The 25,697-nt window shown below is 44.6% G+C and overlaps 1 protein-coding gene across 7 annotated transcripts in view; it reads right to left on the reverse strand.

Moving 5' to 3' along the window:
- The window catches only part of amacr (alpha-methylacyl-CoA racemase), a 110,504-nt gene that overhangs the window by 17,272 nt on the left and 67,535 nt on the right, over positions 1 to 25,697 (reverse strand). Inside the window, exon 7 of one of the 7 annotated variants that reach the window (XM_068031236.1) lies at positions 16,344 to 17,361. The exons of the other annotated variants lie outside the window; for them this stretch is intronic. Coding sequence (XP_067887337.1) covers positions 17,120 to 17,361 — 242 coding nt within the window. The 3' untranslated portion in view covers positions 16,344 to 17,119. Of the gene's footprint in view, positions 1 to 16,343; positions 17,362 to 25,697 lie in introns of those variants that run through there. 7 annotated transcript variants of the gene reach the window in all.

Consider the following 25,697-nt stretch of genomic DNA (forward strand, 5'->3'; position numbering starts at 1 on the left):
GCCTCTGGCAAACATTAATGCTCATTTCACTCAAACGCTAGCTCCTCCCTAAGATGGCTTGCACAGGACTTACGAGGCTACAATACTGGGATCTACCTGGCAATGTGGAAAATTGCCCATGTATGTCCTGTGCAGGAAAAGCAGGAAAAATCCAACCTGGTCAATTATCACCCTATCAGTCTACTCTCGATCATCAGCAAAGTGATGGAAGGGGTCGTCAACAGTGCTATCAAGTGGCACTTGCTTAGCAATAACCTGCTCACTGATGCTCAGTGCTGCTCCTGACCTCATTACAGCCTTGGTGCAAACATGGACAAAAGAACTGAACTCCAGAAGTGAAGTCAGAGTGACTGCCCTTGACATCAAGGCAGCATTTGACTGAGTATGGCATCAAGCAGCCCGAGCAAAACTGGAGTCAATGGGAATCAGGGGAAAACGCTCTGCTGGTTGGAGTCATACCTAGCACAAAGGAAGATGGTTGTGGTTGTTGGAGGTCAATCATCTCAGTTGCAGGACATCACTGCAGGAGCTCCACAGGGTAGTGTCCTGAGCACAACCATCTTCAGCTGCTTCATCAACGACCTTCCCTCCATCATAAGGTCAGAAGTGGGGATGTTTGCACAATGTTTAGCACCATTCACGACTCCTTAGATACTGAAGCAGCCCATGTCCATATGCAGCAAGAACTGGACATCATCCATACTTGGGCTGATAAGTGGCAAGTACCATTCGCACCACATAAGTACCAGGCAATGACCATCTCCAACAAGAGAGAATCTAAGCATTGCCCCTTGACGCTCAATGGCATTACCATCGCTGAATCTGCCACAACATCTGGGGGTTACTACTGACCAGAAAACAAAACTGCACCAGCCACATAAATGCTGTGGCTACAACAGCAGGTCAGAGGCTGGGAATTCTGCAGCAGTAACTCACATCCTGTCTCCCCAAAGCCTGTTCACCATCTACAAGGCACAACTTGCCTGGATGGGTGCAGCTCCAACAACACTCAAGAAGTGCGACACCATCCAGGACAAAGAACCCGCTTGAATGGCACCCCATCCACCATCAACATTCACTCCCTCCATCTTTGATGCACAATGTGCACCATCAACAAGATGCACTGCAGCAACTCACCAAGGCTCCTCCAACAGCACCTTCCGAACCCTCGACCTCTATCACCTAGAAGGACAAGGGCAGCAGATGCAAGGGAACACCACCACCTGCAAGTTCCCCTCCAAGCAACACACAATCCTGACTTGGAACTATATCATCGTTCCTTCACAGACGTTGGGTCAAAATATACAAACATACAAATTAGGAGCAGCAGTAGGATACTCAGCCCCTTGAGCCTGATCCGCTATTCAACAAGTTCATGGCTGAACTGCTTACTCCACATTCCCGCCTACTCCCGATAACCTTTCATCCCTTTGCTCATCAAGAATCTATCTATCTCTGCCTTAAAAATATTCAAAGTCTCTGCTTTTGAGGAAGAGAGTTCCAAAGACTCAAGATCCTGAGAGAAAATTTCTCCTCATCTGTGTCTTAAATGGGTGACCCCTTATTTTTAAACAGTGACCCCTAGTTCTAGATTCTCCTACAAGAGGAAACATGCTTTTCACGTCCACCCTGCCAAGACCCCTCAGAATCTTGTATGTTTCAATCGAGTCGCCTCTTATTCTTCTAAATTCCAGCGGATACAAGCCTAGCCTGTCCAATTTTTCATCAGAAGACAGCCTGCCCATTCCAGCTATTAGCCTAGTAAACCTTCTCTGAACTGCTTCCAATGCATTTACATCCTTCCTTAAATAAGGAGACCAATAATGTACACAGTTCTCCAGATGTGGTCTCACCAATGACCTGTACAGCTGAAGTATAACCTCCCCGATTTTGTATTCAATTCCCCTCGCAATAAACGATAACATTCTATTAGCTTTCCGAATTACGTGCTGTACCTGCATACTAACCTTTTGTGATTCATGGACTAGCCCACCCAGATCTCTCTGCATCTCAGAGCTCTGCAATCTCTCACCATCTAGATAACATGCTTCTGTTTTATTCCACCACCTGCAAGTTCCCCTCCAAGCCACACTCAATCCTGACTTGGAACTATATTGTCGTTCCTTCACTGACGCTGGGTCAAAATATATGCCAAAAAGGACAATTTCACATTTTTCCACATTATACTCCATTTGCCAGATCTTTGCCCATGCACTTAACCTATCTATATCCCTTTGTAGCCTCCTTATGTCCTCTTCACAACTTACTTTCTCACCGAGTCACTTTGTGTCATCAGCAAATTTAGCAACCATACTTTCAGACCCTTCATCTAAGTCATTCATATAGATTGTAAAAAGTTAAGGCCCGAGCACAGATCCCTGTGGCACAGCACTCATTTCATCTTGCAATCAGAAAATGACCCATTTATGCCAACTCTGTTTCCTGTTAGCTGGCCAATCTTCTATCCATGCCAATATGTTACCCCCTGCACCATGAGCTTTTTTTTTTTGCAATAACCTTTGATGTGGCACCTCATCAAATGCCTTCTGGAATTCTAAGTACAATAAATCAACTGGTTCACCTTCATCCACAGCACATGTAACTACCTCAAAGAACTCTAATAAATTGGTTAAACATGATTTCCCTTTCACAAAACGATGTTGATTCTGACTTGAATTTTTCTAAGTGCCCTGCTATAACGTCTTTAATAATAGCTTCGAATAGCTTCCCTAAGATAGATGTTAAGCTAACAGACCTGTAGTTTCCTGCTTTCTGTCTCCCTCCCTTTTTGAATAAAGGAGTTACATTTGCTATTTTCCAATCTAATGGAACCTTTCCTGAATCAAGGGAATTTTGGAAAATTAAGACCAACGCATCAAATATCTCACTAGCCACTTCTTTTAAGACCCTAGGATGAAGTCCATCAGGACTCGGGGACTTGTCAGTCTGCAGCTTCAACAATTTGTTCAGTACCACTTCCCTGGTGATTGTAATTTTCTTGAGTTCCTCCCTCCTTTCCATTTTCTGACTTACAACTAATTCTGGGCTGCTACTCATATCCTCTATTGTGAAGACCGATGCAAAATCCTGGAACTCCCTTCCTAATAGCACTGTTGGTGTACCTACAGCCCAAGGACTGCAGCGGTTCAAGAAGGCAGCTCACCACCACCTTCTCAAGGGCAATTAGGGATGGGCAATAAATGCTGCCTAGCCAGCAACGCCTACATCCCCCGAACAAACAAAAAGGGGATGGAAACCGGGAGGTAACATTAGAGAGAGTAAAAGCAAGATGTACAAAGAATTGGGAGAGACAGACACCCTACAGTAAGAAATAGTAAGGCATTAAGCGGGGTCAGAGCAAGAGGAAATGCAATAAGATCTAAATTAGGTTTACTGTGCATGTATATAAACTCATGGAATCTGGTAAATAAGATGGGTGAACTGCAAGTGCAGACAGCCAAGTGGAAGTTTATGTTGCGCTAATAACATAGACCTGACTCAAAAAAGGGCAGGATTAGGTACTAAATATTCCTGAATACAAGGTGTTCAAGGAAGGTAGGGAAGGAAAGAAAGGAGGAGGGGTAGCAGCATCGATAAAGGAGAATAATACAGTGCGGAAGAGAGGGGATGTCCTAGAGAGATCCAGGACAGAATTTATTTGGTTAGAGCTGAGAAACAATAGTGATACCGTTTCATTATTGGATGAATTCTATAGGCTCCCAAGTAGTGAGAAAGATATAGAGGAACAAATCTACAAGGAAATTACAGAGAGCTGCAGAAACAAGAGTAGCTATAATGAGGTATTTTAATCATCTTAAAATAGACTGGGATAGTAATGGTGTAAAACAGCAGGGGGGGGGGGCGGTGCGAGGAAAGAGTTTCTGAAGTGCATTCAGGAAAATTTTCCAGATCGGCATGTTTCTGGCCCAACAAGGAAGGGGACATTGCTGGATCTGGTTCTGGGGAATGGAGTGGGTTAAGTGGACTAAGTGTCAGTAGGGGAACATTTCAGAGAAAGCGATCAGAATACCATATGGTTTAGGCTAGCGATGGAAAAATAATTAATTGGAGCAAGAGCCATTTTCAATCGAACGAGAACAGATATGACCCAGGTAAACTGGAATCAAAGATTGGCAGGCAAAATTGTAACAAACAATAAGCTTCTTTTAAAGAGATGTTTTGGGTACAGTTGAGGTACATTCCCACCAGGGGGATAGGTAGGACAAACAAAGCCAGAGCTCCCAGAATGATGAAATAAAGAGTAAGATGAAGCAGGAAAAGAGGGTATATGACAGATGTCAGGTTGATAAAGCAAGTGAGAACCAGGCTGAATATAGAAAATTTAGAGGGGAAGTGAAAAAAGAAAAATGAGAAACAAAGTGACAATATGAGAACAGACATAAAAGAGAATCCAAAAGTCTTCTCAAGGCATATAAGCAGTAAAAAAGGCGGTAAAAGGAGGAGTGGGGCCAATTAGGGACCAAAAAGGAGACTTACATATGGAGGCAGAGGAAATAGCCGAGGTACTAAATTAGAACTTTGCATCGTCTTTACCAAGGAAGAAGATGCTACCAAAGTCTTTGTGAAAGAGGAGGCAGTTGAGACACTGGACAGGCTAAAAATTGATAAATAGGCAGTATTAAAGAGGCTGCACGTACCTAAAAGTTAATAAGCCACCAAGACCGGATCAGATGCACCGAGGCTACTGAGGGAAGTAATGGTGGAAATTTTGGAGGCACTGGTCATAATGTTCCAATCCTGCTTAGATGCAGAAGTGGTGCCAGAAGACTGGGAGATTGCAAATAGTACACTCTTGTTCAAAAAAGGGTCTCAAGATAAGTGCAGCAATACAAACCAGTCAGTTTAACCTTGGTGGTGGGAAAGCTTTTGGAAACGATAATCTGGAACAAAATTAACTGATACTTGGATAAATGTGGATTAATTAAGGAAAGCCAGAGATTTGTTAAAGGCAAGTCATGTTTAACTAATTTGATTGAGTTTTTGAGGAGGTAACAGAGGGCTGATGGGGTAATGTGGTTGATGTGGTGTATGTGGACTTCCAAAAGATGTTGATAAAGACCCACATAACAGGCTTTTCAGCAAAGTTAAAGCCCATGGAATAAAAGGGACAGTGGCAGCATGGATACAAAGTTGGCTGAGTGACATGAAACAAAGAGCAGTGGCGAACGGTTGTTTTACAGACTGGAGAAAGGTGTCTAGTGGGGCCCAGGGGTCTCCCCAGGGGTCACTACTAGAAACATAGAAAATAGGAGCAGGAGTAGGCCATTTGGCCCTTCGAGCCTGCTTCGCCATTCATTATGATCATGGCTGATCATCCAACTCAGTAGCCTGGTCCGGCTTTTGCCCCATACCCTTTGATCCCTTTAGACCCAAGAAATATATTGAACTCCTTTTTGAAAACATTCAATGTTTTGGCCTCAACTGCTTTCTGTGGTAATGAATTCCACAGGCTCATCACTAACTGGATGAAGAAATTTCACATCTCAGTCCTGAACGGTTTACCCCGTATCCTTAGACTATGACCCTTGGTTCTGGACTCTCCCATCGGGAACATCCTTCCTGCATCTACCCTGTCAAGTCCTGTTAGGATTTTATAGGTTTCTAGGAGATCCCCCCTCACTCTTCTGAACTCCAGCGAATATAATCCTAACCGACTCAATCTCTCCTCATACATCAGTCCCGCCATCCCAGGAATCAGTCTGGTAAACCTTCGCTGCACTGCCTCTATTGCAAGAACATCCTTCCTCAGATAAGGAGACCAAAACTGCAGGTGTGGCCTCACCAAGGCCCTGTATAATTGCAGCAAGACATCCCTGCTTCTGTACTCCAATCCTCTCGCTATGAAGGCCAACATACCATTTGCCTTTTATACCACCTGTTGCACCTGCATGCTTACCTTCAGCGACTGATGTACGAGAACACCCAGGTCTCGTGCATATTTCCCTCCCTCAGTTTATAGCCGTTCAGATATTAATCTGCCTTCCTGTTTTTGCTACCAAAGTGGATAACCTCACATTTATCCACATTATACTGCATCTGCCATGCATTAGCCCACTCACTCAACTTGTCCAAATCACCCTAAAGCCTCTCTGCATCCTCTTCACAACTCACCCTCCCACCCAGTTTTGTGTCATCTACAAATTTGGAGATATTACATTTAGTTCCCTCATCTAAATCATTAATGTATATTGTGAATAGCTGGGGTCCCAGCACCGATCCCTGCTGTACCCCACTAGTCACTGCCTGCAATTCGGAAAAAGACCCATTTATCCCTACTCTTTGTTTCCTGTCCGCCAACAAATTTTCTATCCATCGCAATACTACCCCCAATCCCATGCGCTTTAATTTTACATGCTAATCTCTTATGTGGGACTTTGTTGAAAGCCTTCTGAAAGTCCAAATAAACCACATCCACTGGCTCCCCCTCATCAACTCTACTAGTTACATCCTTGAAGAATTCTAGTAGATTTGTCAAGCATGATTTCCCTCTCGTAAATCCATGCTGACTCTGCCCGATTCTACCACTGTTCTCCAAGTGCTCTGCTATAAAATCTTTGATAATGGACTCTAGAATTTTCCACACTACTGACGTCAGGCTGACTGGTCTATAATTTCCTGCCTTCCCCCCCACCTCCCTTTTTAAATAGTGGGGTTACATTAGCTACCCTCCAATCTGTAGGAACTGTTCCAGAGTCTATAGAATCTTGGAAGACTAGGACCACTGCTCTTCTTGATCCATATGAATGACCTAGACTTAGACACAATTTGAAAATGACACGAAACTTGGAAGTACTGTGAACTGTGTGGAGGATAGCGATTAACTACAAGAGGACATAGACAGGCTGGTGGAATGGGTGGACACATAGCAGATGAAATTTAATGCAGAGAAGTGTGAAGTCATTAGTCCTAGGTCCAACCATGTTCAGCAGCTTCATCAATAACCTTCCTTCCATTATAGTCAGGAATGGATGTTTGCTGATGATCGTGCAAAGTTCAGTACCATTTGCAACTCCTCAGATACTGAAGTAGTCCATGCCAATATGTAGCAAGATCTGGACAACATTCAAGCTCGTGCTGACAAGTGGCAAGTAACATTCGTGCCAAGCAAGTACTAAGCAATGACCATCTCCAACAAGAAAAAATCTAGTCATGTCCCCTTGACATGCAATGGCATTACCATCACTGAATTCCCACTATCAACATCCTGGGGGTCACCATTGACCAGAAACTAAACTGGACCAGCCACATAAATACTGTGACTACAGAGGAGGTCAGAGGCTGGGAATTTTGTGGCAGGTAACTCACCTCCTGACTCCCCAAAGCCTGTCCACCATCTACAGGGCACAAGTCAGGAGTGTGATGGAATACTCGCCATGTGCCTGGATGAGCACAGCTCCAACAACATAAGAAACTCAATACCATCCAGGACAAAGCAGCCCACTTGATTGACACCCCATCCACCAACTTAAACATTCACTCCATTCACCACTGACACACAATGGCAGCAGTGTGTACTATGTACAAGATGCACTGCAGCAACTTACCAAGACCCCTTTGATAGCACCTTTCAAACCTGCAACCTCTACCACCTGGAAGGACAAGGGCAGCAGATGCATGGGAACACCATCTGCAAGTTCTCCTCCTAGCCACACATCATCCTGATTTGGAACTATATCACTGTTCCTTCACTGTCGTGGGATCAAAATCCTGGAACTCCTTTCCTAACAGCACTGTAGGGGTACTTGCACCAGATGGACTGCAGTGGTTCAAGGTGGCTCACCACTACCTTCTCAAGGGCAATTAGGGATGGGCAACAAATGCTGGTCTTGCAAGCAAATACCCACATTCCATGAAAGAAAAAAAAAATTGGAAGAATGAGGGGAGGCAATATAAAAGGTACAATTCTCAAGGGGGTGCAGGAGCAGAGGGACATGAGGACATATGTGTACAAACCATTGAAGGTGGCAGGGCAGGCTGAGAAAGCGGTTAATAAAGCACACAGGTTCCTGGGCTTTATAAATAGAGACATAGGAGCACAAAAGCAAAGAGGTTATGGTGAACTTTTATAAAACACTGGTTCTGCTTCAACTGGAGTAATTATATCCAATTCTGGGTACCACACTTTGGGAAGCATGTGATGGCATTAGAGAGGATACAGAAAATATTTACAAGAATGGTTCCAGGTATAATTGTTCTCCTTAGAGAAGGTTTGATAGAGGTGTTCAAAAGCATGAGTAGAAAAGGAATAACTGTTACCATTGGCAGAAGGATCAAGAACCAGAGGACACTGATTTAAGATGAATGTCAAATGTCAAAAGAACCAAAGGCAACATGAGGAAAAGCTTTTTTAACGTAGCGACTGTTTGGGATCTGGAATGCATTGCCTGACAGTCTGGTGGAGGCAGATTGAATCGTGGCTTTCAAAAGGGTACTGGATAATTATCGGAAGAGAAAAATTTTTCACAACTATAGGGAAAAGGCTAGGGAGTGGGACTAAATGAGTTGCTCTTGCAGAGAGCCGGCATGGATATGATGGACCAAGTGGCTTCCTTCTGTGCTTTAACCACTCTGATTCTATTTTCACCTGGTCTGCCACATAACTTGTGTGATAGAGTTTTCCTAATTTCTGAGGCATCTTAAATTACCTGAGACATGCTAGATTCATAAATTGGTCATCTTCATATAATTCCAGTTTTTAGCCCAAGTAATAACTTGACCCTTATCCAAAAGAATTATCACTTGCTGTACCATACAAAAATATGACAATGAAAAATGACAGGAGGTAGCTTCAAACACTTGACTGCTACTATGAACACCATGCAGTGTTCTGACAGAGAGAACGCCAAGAAAAGGAACCAGGAGGTAAGTTGCTGTATTTTCTAAGGCACCTATCAGGTGGAGTGGTTTACAGAGAGCGTTCCAAAGAGCAAAGCTCCATCTTTAGCACCTTCCTCTTCTTCATTTCCATGTTCCCAGATACGTTGCCTGGATAATGTAATCACTGCTATTGTGTCTGCAGATCACAATTACTTTAAAGATTAATCTGCTCTAACGCAGGTTAGACAGACATCTCATGACCGCTGCTGAAACTGGCACAGGGAGTTATTAAAAGGACAAAACGAACCTTGTACAACCTGTGATAAATCCATTCCAAAAGACTGGTTTTAGGTCCCATACAAGCATCACAGCATCCAGCTATCTCAGTTAGAATACATTTCAATAAAACAGGCACAAAGGTGCTTGCTTTCTTTCGGAATACTCTGATACAGGAATGTGAAAGTCTGTTGTGGCTCTGCCATGGCCTCATAAATCCTGACTTTAGATTTAGTGTCAGGTGACAAAGACACTACAAGCAGCAGCCAGATTTCTCAGAAGCAATTTTTGGGTCTTAAATGGGCAATTTTCAGATTGGCACGCTGTAACTAGTGGAGTGCCACAGGGATCATTGTTGGGACCTCAACTATTTACAATCTATATCAATGACTTGGATGAAGGGACAGAATGTGTGGTTGCTAAATTTGCTGATGACACAAGGATAGGGAAGACATTAAGTTGTGAAGAGGACACAAGAAGTCTGCAAGGGATATAGATAGGTTAAGTGAGTGGACAAAATGTGACAGATGGAGTATAATGTGGGAAAATGTGAACTTGTCCACTTTGGCCGGAAGAATAGAAAAGCAGTATATTATTTAAATGGGGAGAGAAATGCAGACCTGTGCGGTACAGAGGGAAATGGGTGTCCTGGTACTAAATTTACAAAAAGTTAGTATGCGGGTACAGCAAGTGATTAAAAAGGCAAATGGAATGTTGTTGTTTATTGCAAGGGGATTGAAATATAAAAAGTATGGAAGTTTTGTTATAGTTGCACAGGGCGTCAGTGAGACCACATCTGGAATAATGTGTACAGTTTTGGTCTCCTTGCTAAAGAAAGGATATAATTGCATTAGAATCAGTTCAGAGAAGGCTCGCTCAACTGATTCCTGGGATGAAGGGATTATCTTATGAGGAAAGGTTGGGCCTCTATCTACTGGAGTTTAGAAGAATGAGAGGTGATCTTATTGAAACATACAAGATCCTGAGGAGACTTGACTGGGTGGATGCTGAGAGGATGTTTTCCCTTACGGGAGAGACGAGAACTAGGGGACACAGTTTAAAAATAAGGGGGTTCCCATTTAAGACAGTGATGAGGAAAATTTTTTTCTCTGAGGGTTGTTAGTCTGTGGAATTCTCTTCCCAAGACAGCAGCGGAGGCAGGGTCATTGAATAGTTTTAAGGCTGAACTAGATAAATTCTTGATTAACATGGGAGTCAAAGGTTATGGGGGCAGACAGGAAAGTCGAGTTCAGGCCAGAATCAGATCAGCCATGATCTTATCAAAAGGTGGGGCAGGCTCGAGAGGCTGAATGGCCTATCCTGCTCCTAATTCGTCAGCAACCAAATGCTCAATACTCAGGACAAATCTCTTCCACTTGCTGTTAAAAATCTTGCAGATAAAAACTTTGAAAGCCATGTTTGAAGATACTGTTCTTGGAAACAATACCATTCTCATGTACATATGCATTTTTCTTCTTCCACAAAATTGTCCTGGTTCCTTTGTTTTTCATAGTATCTTATTTCTCACTTTCTACTTTGGGCTGGCTTATGCCTTGCTTCTGTTGCATACAGGAGAGCTTTTTGAGCTAGCACGTAGAAAGTCCTACAAGAGAAGGGGCGGTACAGGACCTAATCCTGGGGAATGAAGCCAGACAAGTGGTAGAAGTATCAGTGGGGGAACATTTCGGGGATAGTGACCATAACTCTAAAGATTTAAAGGTAGTTATGGAAAAGGACAAAGAGGGACTGGAAATAGAAATACTTAATTGGGGGGAGGCCAATTTCAATACGATAAAACAAGATCTGACCAAAGTGGACTGGGAGCAGCTACTTGCAGGAAAGTCTACAACAGACCAGTGGGAGTCAATCAAAAAGGAAATAGTGAGAGTTCAGGGCCAACATGTTCCTGTAAAAGGTGAAGGGTAGGACCAACACGTCAAGGGAACCCTGGATGTCAAGGGATATAGAGGATTGGATAAGGAAAAAAAAGAGGCTAATGGCAGATTCAAAGCACTGAAAACATCAGAGGGCCTAGAGGAGTATAGAAAGTGTATGGGGGGGGGGGGGGGGGGGGTACTTAAAAAAGTAATTAGGAAAGCAAAGAGGGGATATGAAAAAACACTGCAGGGCAAGATAAAGGAAAATCCCAAGGCATATTATAAGTATATTAAGGGCAAGAGGACAACCAGGGAAAGAGTAGGGCCCATTAGGGACCAGAGTGGCAGTCTGTGCGCGGAGCTGGAAGACATAGGTGAGGTTTTAAATGATTACTTTTCATCTGTGTTCACTATGGAGAAGGACAATGTAGGTGTAGAGATCAGGGAGGGGGACTGTGATATACTTGAACAAATTAGCATTGAAAGAGAGGAAGTATTAGCTGTTTTAGCGGGCTAAAAAGTGGATAAATCCCCAGTCCCAGATGAGATGTATCCCAGGCTGTTATGTGAGGCAAGGGAGGGGATAGCAGGGGCTCTGACACAAATTTTCAAATCCTCTTAGACCATAGGAGAAGTACCAGAGGACTGGAGGACAGCAAATGTGATACCGTTATTCAAAAAGGGTAGCAGGGATAAACCAGGTAATTACAGGCCAGTGAGTCTAACATCCGTGGTAGGGAAACTATTGGAAAAACGTCTGAGGGACAGGATTAATCTCCACTTGGAGAGGCAAGGATTAATCAGGGATAGTCAGCATGGCTTTGTCAGGGGGAGATCGTGTCTAACTAACTTGATTGAATTTTTCAAGGAGGTGACTTAGATGTGTAGATGGGTGTAAAGCAGTCGATGTAGTCTATATGGACTTCAGTAAGGCTTTTGAGAAGGTCCCGCATGGGAGATTGGTTAAGAAGGTAAGAGCTCATGGGATCCAGGGCAATTTGGCAAATTGGATCCAAAATTGGCTTAGTGGCAGGAAGCAGAGGGTGATGGTCAAAGGTTGTTTTTGTGATTGGAAGCCTGTGATCAGTGGTGTACCGCATGGATTGGTGCTGGGACCCTTGCTGTTTGTAGTGTACATTAATGATTTAGGCGTGAGTATAGGAGGCATGATTAGTAAGTTTGCAGATGACACGAAAATTGGTGGTGTCGTAAATAGTGAGGAGGAAAGCCTTAGATTACAGGACGATATAGATGGGCTGGTAAGATGGACGGAGCAGTGACAAATGGAATTTAATCCGGAGAAGTATGAGGTGATGCATTTTGGGAGGACTAACAAGGCAAGGGAATATACGATGAATAGTAGGACCATAGGAAGTACAGAGGGTCAGAGCGACCTTGGTGTACTTGTCCATAGATCACTGAAGGCAGCAGCACAGGTAGATAAGGTGGTTAGGAAGGCATATGGGATACTTGCCTTTATTAGCTGAGGCATAGAATATAAGAGCAGGGAGGTTATGATGGAGCTGTATAAAATGCTAGTTAAGCCATAGCTTTCTTAGCTTTAAAGAAGATTGAAATTTATTAAACTTAAACTCTAATTCGCTAACGCCTACGGATACATGATGCGCCCACACTAGCATGCATACGCGATACACACATGCAGATAGGGACAGAAAAAAAAGAATAAAGTGGAAAAGTTTGAGGCAATCTCTGAAAAGAATTTTTGTTATGTTTCTTCGAGCTCATTGTAGAGTCCTTGATTGCAGGTAGATCTTGCTCTTCGTTGGGACCCAGTATTCTTAAACCTTGTTCGATGTAGGAGACTTTTCTCTCTTGCAGTTCATGTGTCCTCAGTGGGTGCAGGGGCTTGTGAGAAAGAGATGGGAGCAGACAGGACAGGTCTTCTTCAGTCCAGGGGCAGCTCTTTGTACAATTCAGAAAAAAAGAGGTTGCCAAGCAGGCTAGTCACACGACCAGCTGGTCTGACCACGTGTTTTTGTGGATTCGGCCATCCCAGCAGTCATCCTGAAACTTGAGCGCCCGCACCTTTAATGTCTGGTGCTCAAAGTCCATTGTGGGTTAAATTAGATAAGGGATGCAACCTCTTTGTCTCCACAAGCACTGTCTGTTAATATGCAAATGTCTTTCCAGCCAAGGGCCTGGTAATTTTTTTTAAAAAACCAAGTCCTTTCTTCACTTCAGCAACAGTTTTCAAATCAACATTCATGACAAAATTAATGTGCCTCATTCTCGGCAGGTGAGAGGTCTGCATGACAGAGGGTAGGGAGAGAACCCATTGCTGGAGATAGTCTGGTTATGATTAGATGGGCAAGAGTGGAACATAGCAAGGACTGTCCCAATCAGTTACAAATGGGGACCAGAAGAACATTGGAATAGTCAAGTCAAGGGTTACTGAAAGGAGGAGGGTTTCGGCAAATGTATGACCTTACGCTGGTGGAAGTAACAGTCTTTGCAATGGAAAGGATCTCGGGGCAAATAGGATGCTGTTACATTACAAACAGTCGTTAACAAGCAGAGACTGTGGCCAAAAAGGGAGACTGAATCAGGGAGGAGAGTACTGCATTTGTCATGAGGACTGGGCTCAGTTTTCCCAATGTTTAACTGGAGGAAACTGTTACTGATCCAAGACTCAGCATTGGACAAGCAGACTGACAACACAACAAAAGGAAAAGACATTGGCTAACCATGTCATAGGAAGCAGGGACGTCAGGAAGGATAAACAGATGATAGTACACCCTGGCCAGTCATAGAGAATGTCATTTGTGACTGTGATTAAGGCCATTTTAGTGCTGAGGGAAAAGCTGAAATCTGATTGGAGAGATTTAAACATGAAGTTGCTGGAAAGATGGGCATGGATTTGAGAAGCAACATGTTCAAAGATCTTGGAAGATGAAAGGGAGGTTTGAGATGGAGCGGTAGCTTACAAGGGCAGTAGGTGGATGGGGTGATGTGGGTGGCAGGGTGACGACAGCAGTTTTAAAAAGGGAGGTTGATAATACCCGAAGGGAGGAAAGCATTTACAATGGCAATTAGCATAGGGGCCAGGATGGGAATTTGGTTAGTTAGTAGTATGGTGCAAATGAGTTCAAAAGGGCAAGAAATGGATCTCATGGGCAAGATGAGCTCAGAGAGGGCATGAAAAGAAACAGGAGATAAGCTAGAGATATACGCATATTCAGGGTTCGGGGAGGGGAGAATCCTGCTGAAAATTTGTTAGCAAGGGGAGGGTGTGGCAAAGGCAACTGAACAGATAGGCTCAATCTTAAGTGACAAGTCCATGAGCTCCTCGTCCTTGTTGTTGGAGGGGGCAGGTAAGAGAGTCTAAAGGAGATGGTTGGTCATGGAGAAAAGAAGCCAGGGGTCAGCTTTGCATTCAAAAATGATCCAAGAGTAGTAAGCAGTTTTAGTAGAGGAAAGCAAGGCCTGATGGTGCTTGATGTGGTCCAACCAAATCTGGCAACAGATGATTAAACCAGTTGGGTGCCAGATATGTACAAGTTTGCACCCCTGGAGTTGAGGGAGTGAAGATAGGACCCATACTAGGGGAACGACAAGGGTGAGAGAGTAGTTTAGTTTCGGGATGCAGCACTGAAACAGGCCCTTCGGCCCACCGAGTCTGTGCCGACCATCAACCACCCATTTATACTAATCCTACACGAATCCCATATTCCAATAACATCCCAACCGGTCCCTATATATTTCCCTACCACCTACCTGTACTAGGGGCAATTTATAATGGCCAATTAACCTACCAACCTGCAAGTCTTTGGCATGTGGGAGGAAACCGGAGCACCCGGAGGAAACCCACGCAGACGCAGGGAGAACTTGCAAACTCCGCACAGGCAGTACCCAGAATCGAACCCGGGTCCCTGGAGCTGTGAGGCTGCAGTGCTAACCACTGCGCCACTGTGCCGCCCAGGTATTTTATGGGGATTAAGAGTGGGAAATGTGGCAGCTGGAGTGACTTAAGGTGGGAGTCGAAATTTCTTTTTCCCGACGGCAGGTTGAGAATCAGAGATCAAGTCAGCGGCATCTTTGTGGTGGTCAGTCTTCAGGCTGACCATGGGGGCAGGGGTGGGGTTCCAATTTTTAATACATTTGCATGCAATGAATACTCATTAGCTTATAGTTATGTGCAATTAAATCCTATCTTCCAGATTAACTGAGGGGCTACGGGAATCTGGTGGCACCTGCTGCATGGTCATTTCAAGGTGGCGTGCAACAGTCGTGTTTGTGCAGCTGTGCCTGCTGTCAGCGGTGTAGTCTGTGAACTCAGTATGGAGGCATGGGAAGAGTGCGAGAGGGTAATGGAAATGAAGGGCCTAGATTGTGGAGGGGGGGGTGGCGGATCAGTAGTATCCACAGTGGGGTCCTGTGGGTCAAACTCAGGGTGCTGGCTGGGTGAGGGAACGATCACAGTCACAGGGGAAGATCAATTCAGTTGGGGGGCAGGTCTAGTCTGAGGTTGGGTAATCAAAGATCTTGTAGGGTGGATCAGGGGGATCTAACAAGTACTCTAAGGATAATGCAGGAGGGTCTAGGATCAGAGGGGGCATGTCACACTCAGCAAGGGGGTAGGGGGGGCGGGGAAAGAAGGCACATCCAGTTGGATGGTGACAGGATCCAGGATAATGGGGTTTGGTTGAAGTGTTAAAAGAGGGAAGGTGCAAGGTGATGTTGGGAGGGTCAAGGGTGATGGAAACAAGGGTGAGTGTGACAGGAGGGTAGAGGGTCACGGCCTCGAGCTGAAAGCTTACATGTGCCATATTCTTACAGCATCTCAAGATGCACATAGAACTGTAAGGATTGTAAATCAAATTGGGAGGAGGACAGAGTGGGGTAGGTGGAGTTGTGTGGGTGGAGTTTAGCAACTCACTGCTCATCAATTCTATGGATGAGTTCCATGGAGAAGGATTTTTTCCATTTCCCTGTCTGCCTTATGAACATAGTTATATTGTTGGAATAACCTGGTTCTCATATACCCAATTTTCATGGAAACTCGGGAGCAGGTGGAGAGGATGCTGCTAAGGAGGGCTCTTGTCACTCAACAACTGAATCAGCAGGGCCTGCAGCAGACATCACAACAGTGCACAAATGGGAGTGCCAGCTGGGCTTGCAAGTACAGCCATGTGCCACAGACTGTCAAGTACAAAACCGGACATAACGAACATTCATTGAAGTTTCATCGCTGAAATTCAGCATCATGACTTCCACATTAAATGCAATATCCATAACTCATCTGTAACCAAAGTGTGCCAACCATGAGGCATGCTATTACATTTATCTCTCCGACTAAGCTAGTCCAAACATAATGATGACAATGCGTACAAGTATATTTAAAAAAAGATATGTTATGAAATATTTACAGGTGAGAAATACAGTTGAAGGACACGCGTGCCACCCTTGTGATCTCAATAACTCTTATATTTATGCTTGCAATCACTACATCTTGGTGAAAACCCGATATCAGTAGCTGAGATGGAGTCCGTCTGCTCAGCTCAGTGCACTGCCCTGGTGCTTTTGATGATCGTGGTGGACGTCTGTTGGAGGTCCGAGGCCTTGAGGGCTCCGGCCGAATGGAGATCTCCTGCACTGGTGCAGGGACATCCTCCGTGGCCTCGCCTACTAGATGTAATGGGGTCAATGCTGCAGGCATTGAGGAGGCCGCTCATCCCGGGGCAGATGGCAAGCATTCCTCATCCATTTGGGTGCTCAATGGCATTTGCCTGTCTCCCTGAGGGGGACAGCACCTGGGGAGGTGCATGTGCCTTATCCCCTTTTAATCTAGCCAATGCAGCACTGAGCCCATGGCTAGAGTGATGGAATGCAAGTCAGAGTGCACAGGGTCGAGTGATCTACCTGGCTTTCCATGGCAGTCGCTAATCTCTCCATAGACAAAGCTATGTGCTCGCTTGCCTGAGACAAAGAAGAACTCATGGCTTGCATAGACTGCTCCATCACTCGGGCAAAACTGTGCATGACCTCTGGTATGAGATATGTTCCCCTATCTTTTGCTGGATGTCCAGCAGGCTTCTTTTGGTCACCACCAGAGGCCCATCATCAGCATGGGTCTCAACAGTGGCCTGACTCTAGCAGTCCTCAGAGGGTCAGGGGATCTGGCTGTCAGTCTCCGTCTGCTGCTGTAACATGTCTGCGTTGCGATTATCAGATTGTGACTCCAATTCTAAATGTGAACCCTCCGCGACTCGTGGTGGTGTTGCTGTGCTGGCAAAGGTTGAAGAGGAGGCAGGTGACGGTGCATCCTCTGGGATAGTGGTCTCATCATCCCCAGAGGTGGAGTCTTCAGGTTCTTCATATGGTTGCGACCTGGACCTGAAATTGCGATGAACTGAAAGAGGGAACAAACAGAACCACATTAAGGTTCATCAATACATCAGCGCTGTATATCTCTTTACATTCCACCTGTGTGCCCATATGCCATAAGGTTGAATGCATTTCAATACTTATGCTTGGCCTTTCCAGCCTCGCCATCTGCTATTGCTCTTCCTTCTTCCTCTCCTGCAAGCTGCAGAGCCACTTCCTCAGGTCAGGACCACCACCCCATCTTAGATCATTCTCTCGCATTATGTCTCTATTTGTTCTGTATGACAAAGTGCAGGGTTAATTACATCTCAAGTGACACCTTTCCCCCGTTGTCTGCACACATCCGATCCCATCAGTCACAGGTTGCATCCAAACGCTCATATCTGCCAGATTTTCACATGATTTGGCCTCAATTGCCATGCAGCACTGAGGCGGACCACCCAATTTCATACCTGCCTACTCACCAATACACATTGATGTCAACCCCACGAGACCCCCTTTGGTATGATGCGACCATCACACTTGCACTGGTAGCTCGGAGCAGGTTGGTGACCTATTTCCTACGTCTCCAATGAACCACAGGGTTCCTTGGTGTCATCTTGGGGGAAAAACACCACCTGCCTTTACCTAATGACCTGGAGAAGCTGCAGGGAGGAGTCACTGAACCATGCTGCAAGTCTATGTCTACTCACAGACATTAGATGTGATTGAGAGAGGTCAAAGGCAATAAGTAACAATAGAAAAATGAATGATGGGGGGAGAAGTTTGAGTTGGGGTGAGGGACAAGAACTGTTGCTCGGAAAAAAAGAGTCAAGTTTCTAAGTTTATGGAGTTAGAACTTTGTGGCCGTGATGCAGAGCAGCCCCGTTTGTCCAGGGGGCTATTTTATAGACCGGACGTACCTTCCGCATTGTTAAGTGACGGCGGCTTTCAATGAATAGCTTCCTCCGACATGCGATCGCACATTTCTCCCGTGCCCACCGCCAGCCCTTGATATTTAAATTTTAATGATGTGGGAACTGCTCAGGACACAAAAAAGTGGAAGTGCCGCCCACTTCTGCCGTCAGGAACAGCGTGCCTCTAATAAAATACCACCCTAAGTGTTTTAATGGGGACAAGGGGGTCGAAGGTGGAAGTGACGGACTGATCGAGCACATGAACAGCTGCATAAATGTGTGGCAAACAGAAGACTGGACAGTTAGAAGTCTGAAAGTGCAGATACAAGTGACTCAGGGAAGAGTTCTTCCAGGGGTAGATGCAGAAGGAAGTGGGGTTGGAAGATGCTGGCGGATGGAAGTGATGAGAGACACAAGTAAGTGATCACATATGGCCTTGTCTCTGATCATGACAATGGGATTAGGAGAGGCCAACTGAGATGGCAAGGTCAATGGGATGGCTGTGAATATGGGTAAGCAAGTTTATACGGATGCAGAGGTTCAGAGAATATGAGAGCAGTAAATTAGAGAAGGGCAAGGTGAGTAGAGATGGAAATTGAAAGAGGTTAAGGAGCTGCTCAGTACAGAGGCAGAAAAAAAAAAGTGATGATATCTTGGTGAGAAGCTTGAGGCAAAGGTTAGAGGCATGGTAGAGAACAAGGAATTTAAACAGGAGGCAAGGGGGTGGAGATGGCGGCGTAATGGTAATGTCACTGGACTAATAACCAAGTGCCCCAGACTAATGTGCTGAGGACATGGGTTTGAATCCCACCATGGCAGACGGTGGAATTTGAATTCAATTAATAAGTCTGGAAAAACTATTCTAAATGGTGACAATGAAATCCTGGTCAATTGTTGTAAAAATGCTCTGGCTCACTAATGTCCTTTAGTCAGAGTGATACAGCACTGAAACAGGCCCTTCGGCCCACCGAGTCAGTGCCGACCATCAACCACCCATTTATACCAATCCTACACTAATCCCATATATTCCCTACCACAGCCCCACCATTCTCCTACCACCTACTACACTAGGGGCAATTTACAATGGCCAATTTACCCATCAACCTGCAAGTCTTTGGCTGTGGGAGGAAACCAGAGCACCCGGCGGAAACCCACGCGGACACAGGGAGAACTTGCAAACTCTGCACAGGTAGTACCCAGAATCGAACCTGGGTCCCTGGAGCTGTGAGGCTGCAGTGCTAACCACTGCGCCGCCCATTGTGGAAAGGAAATCTGCTGTTAGATACACAGCAATGTGGTTGACCCTTAAGTGCCCTCTGAAATGGCCTAGCAACCCACTCAGTTAAGGGCAGATGGGCAATAAATACTGGCCTAGCTGACAGCTCATGAACGAATAAAAAAGAAACTAAAATGAGGTGCTCAAGGGATGAGGTACCAGAGGAATAGGGGGTGATTTGAAGATGGCCATATTGCCACTGAGGTGACTTGGGCAGGGCAGGTGATGGATAACAGTCAGGAAGTGAGTATTCAGCAAAGTGCCACCACCCGTAAGCCAGCTTTCTGTCAAAATTGACTGTAATCATTAACAATAAAATCATGGATGGCAATAACCCTGCTTGCGAGTGAATGTACACCCTGGAAGAAAATTCGGAGAGGAGCAGTAATTATTGATTCACTGCCAAAGGGCTCAGCGATGCATGGGCTGTATGGGACAGGAAGGTGGTTGGTAAAATTAGCCTCCAGCAGGCATGCCAGACAGGAAAGTCAGTGAGATGATGGGGCAATTGGAGATGCTGCTCATTTTAGGCAACAACAGGTAACTTGATGGGCTAGACCTGCTAAGTATTTCCAGCATTTCTTGTTTTTATTTCAGATTTCCAGCATCTGCAGTATTTTGCTTTTATTAACTTGATGGGCTGTTTGGAGTGCCAAGTAACTAGGAGGATAGCTCTGGGCTTATCCAAGGGAGAATCAAGCTCGGGATGACAGCAGGAGAGGAGGAAGGCAGAGCAATAGTAAAAGGACGGAGTAAGGATTTGGGGTGGGGGTGGGCAAAGTAACCTAAATAAATGAAAGGTGGTATGGCTTTAGTGTGGAGAGCTACAATTTTATGTGTGATGGTTTGAATCTGTAGCTTTGATGAATTATGAATTTCAAAAGAAAATAAGACTTACATTTATATAGTGCCTTTCAGGACATCCCAAAGTGCTTTATAGTCAAATTAGTACTTTTGAAGTATAGTCACTGGTGTCATGTCGGAAACTCAGCAACCAATTTGCATACAGCAGGCTCCCACAAACAGCTATGTGATAATGACCAGATAATTCTTTTTAGCTATTTCTTTTTAGTGATGCTGATTGGAGGACAAATATTGTGCCAAAGGATCATTTAAGTCTACCTGGGAGAGCAGGCAGAGCCTCAATTTAACATCACATCTGAAACAAGGCCCCTCTGACAGCACTGAACTCCCCAAGTACTGCACTGGAGTGTCAGTCTAGATTTCTGTCTCTGGAGTGGGACTTGAACCAACAACCTTCTGACTCAGGTGAAGGTCCTAATCAAAGCCTCTGTCAGCTGGATCCAGCTACCTGCTCCAAAAGGTTGGGTACACTGATGTGTAGCATTACCAGGCTCAGATTAAGCTCCCATGATTCAAACACAACAATGCACCTTAATAACCCCAACATTTGAAAGCACACTCTTCCCCAACAATTTCAATCTTTCTGCTTCTCGCACTAGCCATTCAAGTAGCTTTCGAACAAGACTGTCAATCTAGGGCTGAATGCCAAATTCTTGCTATGGGCCGAAGCCCACAGGAAACTGCTCAAATCATTCGGACCTTTATAACCAATAGAGGGGAAGACTTTAATTTCATCAGTGTCAGAAGGTCTTGAATTGAGATGGCAAAAAATACGTACTAGCCTATTGTGCCACCCTTTTGATTAGTACTGATGTCCAAAATCACAGCTGGTAGTTGACGGTGGTCTGACACACTAACACCCTTTGAATCATCAGTGCTTCCAAGTGCATGAGGCAATTTCCCCTACCTTGAAAAATAACAATTACTTATGTATATAAATGACAGATTTTGCTAACATTCTGAGAAGAGGTATCTAGAATGAAAATTACAAAAGAGGATCTCTGCATTCCAGCAAACAAATTCAAAATTAGGATGTGAGGAACGTATAAAGCAGAACAACTATGCAAATAAGCGGTTTTAACTTAAGAAAATTAAAATAAAGTATATTGTTATAATGCTGTAATTTACTTCTTAGTGTCACTATTCCAAAATAGCAACCATGGCAATGCTGGGAAGAAAGAAGTTCAGTGACAAAATTAGCCTTTCAAGGGTGATTAGTAGAAATCAGGACAGAGGCTTGGCAATAGGATAAATAATCTCAATATTGATTCCTGAAAATATTCAAAGAGAATGCTGTGTGCAACCTTAAACATTTGATATACATTAATTAAATTAAATAACTTACTGAACTTAAGAGATGAAAGCAGCCCATAGGATTACCACAGCTATCTCCTGTAAGGATGAGATAGAAACATAGAAAAATAGGAACAGGAGTAGGCCATTTGGCCCTTCAAGCCTGCACCACCATTCAATATGAGCATGGCTGATCATCCAAAGTCAGTTCCCACTTTCTTCCCATATCCCTTGATCCCTTCAGCCCTAAGAACTATAAAAATATTCAAGAAAGAGATAATGATTTGGCCTCAACTGCTTTCCGTGGTAGAGAATTCCACAGGTTCACCACTCTCTGGGTGAAGAAATCTCTCCTCATCTCAGTCCTAAATGGCTTACCCCTTATTCTTAGACTGTAACCCCTGGTCCTGGACTCCCTCGCCATCAGGAACATCCTCCCTGCATCTAGCCTCCCTAGTCCTATTAGAATTTTGTAGATTTCTAGAAGATCCCCTTCGCATTCTTCTAAACTCTAGCAATTACACGCCTAATCGACCCAATTTCTCTTCATACATCAGTCCTGCCATCTCAGGAATCAGTCTGGTGAACCTTCACCAGATAATTGTGAAGCCTTTACATCTCCTACACATTCTTGGATTCCACATGTAGTGAGAGAGAAAAAAAGACATCTTTAGTGACAGAATTCAGAAAACTTAACATTAATGCAAATTGCTCAACTAAACTGCAGCTGTCACTTCAATTAAGCTTGAAGAAATATTTAAGACGGACTGTAATTTATTATATCTTCAGTCTACCACTGAACTGTATTGCACTCTTTCCGCTCAAGTTTCAACATCCTTTAGCTGTATCCTATGACGGAGAAGAAATTGCTAGCTACTAAAATTGCCTGCATGGAGTTAAGTTCTCTTTATTTCTACAATTTCTGCTCGAGTCACAGATGGCAGCAAAGTTAGATGAGGTCACCTGAGGCATTGGGGAGCAAGAAGGAAAGTAGCAGAGAGCAGGATAGCGACAGCACTTGTGGCACCCGCGACCGTGTAAAGTACAGCACAAGAAAAGTTAGAAGGGGCCAGAGGAACATCAGGGAACAGGAGCAAGAGTAGCATGGAGCAGGGCGAAAGAACCATTTAAAGTTGGATAAAGGAGCAGGTCAGAGGGAGTAGGCCACAAGAGTAGGATCATTTAATTTTTTAATTCAATAAAAAAGAGTCGCATGGATGAAGAAAGGAGAGGGGCTTGAGGGAATAGTTGCTCAAAACCAGGAAGATGGCAGACATTCCAATTTAAGCAGGTTTAGGGGAAATTAATTTTTTTTTTTTTAAATCTTTCATGGAATGTCAGTGTCACTGGCAAGAGCCTAACTGTTTGAGAAGGTTGTGGTGGTCAGCTGCCTTCTTGAACCACTTTAGTCCATGTGGTGTAGGGATATCCATAGTACGCTTAGGGAGAGAGTTCCAGGATTTTGACCCAGTGACAGTGAAGGAGAGGTGATAGCATTCCAAGTCAGGATAGTGTAACTTGGAAAAAAAGTCGCAGGTGGTAGTGTTCCAATGCGTCTGCTGCCCTTGTTCTTCTAGATGGTACAGGTTGCAGGTTTTGAAGATGCCGAAGGAGCCTTGGTGAGTTGCACACTGGTGCCACGATGTGGTGAAGGGAGTGAATGTTGAAGGTGATGGATAGAGTGATCAAGTGGGCTGCTTTGTCCTGCATGGTGTCAAGCTTCTTGAGTGTTGTTGGAGATGTGCTCATCCGGGCAAGTGGAGAGTATTCCATCACACTCCTGACTTGTGCCTTGTAGATGATGGTCAAGCTTTGGTGAGTTACTTGCCACAGAATTCCAAGTCTCTGACCTACTCTTGTAGCCACAGTACTTCTATGGCTGGTCCAGTTAAGTTTCTGATCAATAGTAACCCGTAGAATGTTAATGGAGGGAGACTCAATGATGGTAATGCTGTTGAAGATCAAGGGGAGATGGTTAGATTCTTTGTTGGAGATGACTACTTCCTGATACTTGTGTGGCGCAAATTCTATTTGCCCCTTTTCATCCCAAGCCTGAATGTTGTCCAGGTCTTGCTCATGCGGACATGGAAAGCTTCAGGTGTTGCGGATAGTACTGAACACTGCGCAGTGAATATCCTACTTCTGATCTTATGACGGAGGAAGGTCACTGATGAAGCAGCTAAATATGGCTGGGCCTAGGCCACTACCTTGAGGAACGCCTGCAATGATTTCCTGGGGCTGAGATGATTGGCCTCCAACAACCATAACCATCTTCCTTTGTGCTAGGTATAACTCCAACCAGTGGCAAGATTTTCCTGATTCCCACTGACTTCAATTTTGCTAGGGTTCCTTGTGCCACTCTCCATCAAATGCTGCCTTGATGTTAAGGGAAGTCACTCTCACCCTACCTCTAGAATTCAGCTCTTCATGTTTAGACCAAGGCTATAAATGAGATCTGGAGCCAAGTGGCCCGTGGAACCCAAACGGAGCACTGATGAGTAGATTATTGCTGATTAAGTGTCGCTGACAGTGCTATCAAGTGACACCTTCCATCACTTTGCTGATGTTTGGGAGTAGACTGATGGGCCAGTAATTGGCCAGATTAGATTTGTTCTGCTTTTTTCAGTAAGGACATACCTGGGCAAATTTTCCACATGGTCAGGTAGGTGCCAGTGTTGTAGCTGTACTGAACAGTTTGGCTAGGGGTGTGGCTAGTTCTGGAGTGCAAGTCTTCAGTATGATGTAGGATGCGGTCAGTGCCAATAAGCTTTGAAGTATCCAGTGCCTTCAGCTGTTTCTCGCCATCACATGGAGTGAATCGGATTGGCTGAAGACTGGCTTCTGTGATGGTGGGGACCTCCGGAGGAGTCCAAGGTGGATCATCCACTCATTACTTCTGGGTGAAGATGGTTGTGAATGCTTCAGCCTTTGTGCTGATGTCCTGGGCTCTGTCATCACTAAGGATGGGGAGGTTTGTGGAGGTTCCTCCTCTGGTTAGTTGTTTAAATGTTCACTACTATTCATGACTGGATGTGGCAGGACTGCACAGCTTTGATCTGATTTGTTGGTTGTGGGATCACTTGTGTCTATCTGTAACATGCTGCTTCCGCTGTCTAGCATGCATGTAGACATGTAGTCCGGTGTTATAGCTTTACCAGTTTCATATCTTATTTTTAGGTATGCCTGGTGCTGCTCCTGGCATGCTCTCCTGCACTCCTCATTGAACAAGGGTTGCTCCCCTGACTTGATGGTAATGGTAGAGTGAGGGATATGCCAGGTCATGAGGTAACAGATAGTGGTCATCAACTAAAACAGCTGTTCTGGGATTTATAACAGCTGGACTGGAGGACAGAGGATACCTGTGGAATTCTCTACCACAGAAGGTACTGGAGGCCAAGTCATTCAATATATTCAAGGAGATAGATATATTTCTTAATGCCAAAGGGATCAAGGGATATGGGGAGAAAGCGGGAACAGGGTACAGAATTAGACGATCAACCATGATCTTTTTTGAATGGCAGAGCAGGCCCAAAGGGCCTACTCCTGCTCCCATTTTCTATGTTTCTAGGATTCAAGTGAGCGCAGCTGGGAGCTGGGTTGAGGCAAGAAAATTCGAGATGACTCCATCTGCAGCATAGAAAGTATCAGAGGCCAGAAAATGTGAGTGCCTGAGAGCGATGAGAACTTCAGACAAATAAACTTAAAACTTGCAGTGAGCAGCTAAAATGTAAAAAGAAATTAATGAGAAAAATGTTAACTTACAGTTCAGAGAGGACGCAAAAGGGAAAGAAACAGAATATTTTCAGATGAAAGCTTTTTAGCTAGGCAGTGAGATGAAGATCTGCAGTGCCATCCAGTGGCAGAAAGCCTGTTTACATAGAATTACAAAGAATTTACAGCATTGAAACAAGTCATTTGCCAGTATTTAGGCTCCACACAGGCCTCCTCCCACTCTATTTACTACATTGCCTGATAATGTGGTGGAGGCAGGACTATGGGGAAAGGACAGGGGAGTGGGACTAGCGGAGTTGC

The sequence above is a fragment of the Heterodontus francisci genome, chromosome 1 (genome assembly GCF_036365525.1).
Source record: "Heterodontus francisci isolate sHetFra1 chromosome 1, sHetFra1.hap1, whole genome shotgun sequence".
NCBI classification, from domain to species: domain Eukaryota; kingdom Metazoa; phylum Chordata; class Chondrichthyes; order Heterodontiformes; family Heterodontidae; genus Heterodontus; species Heterodontus francisci.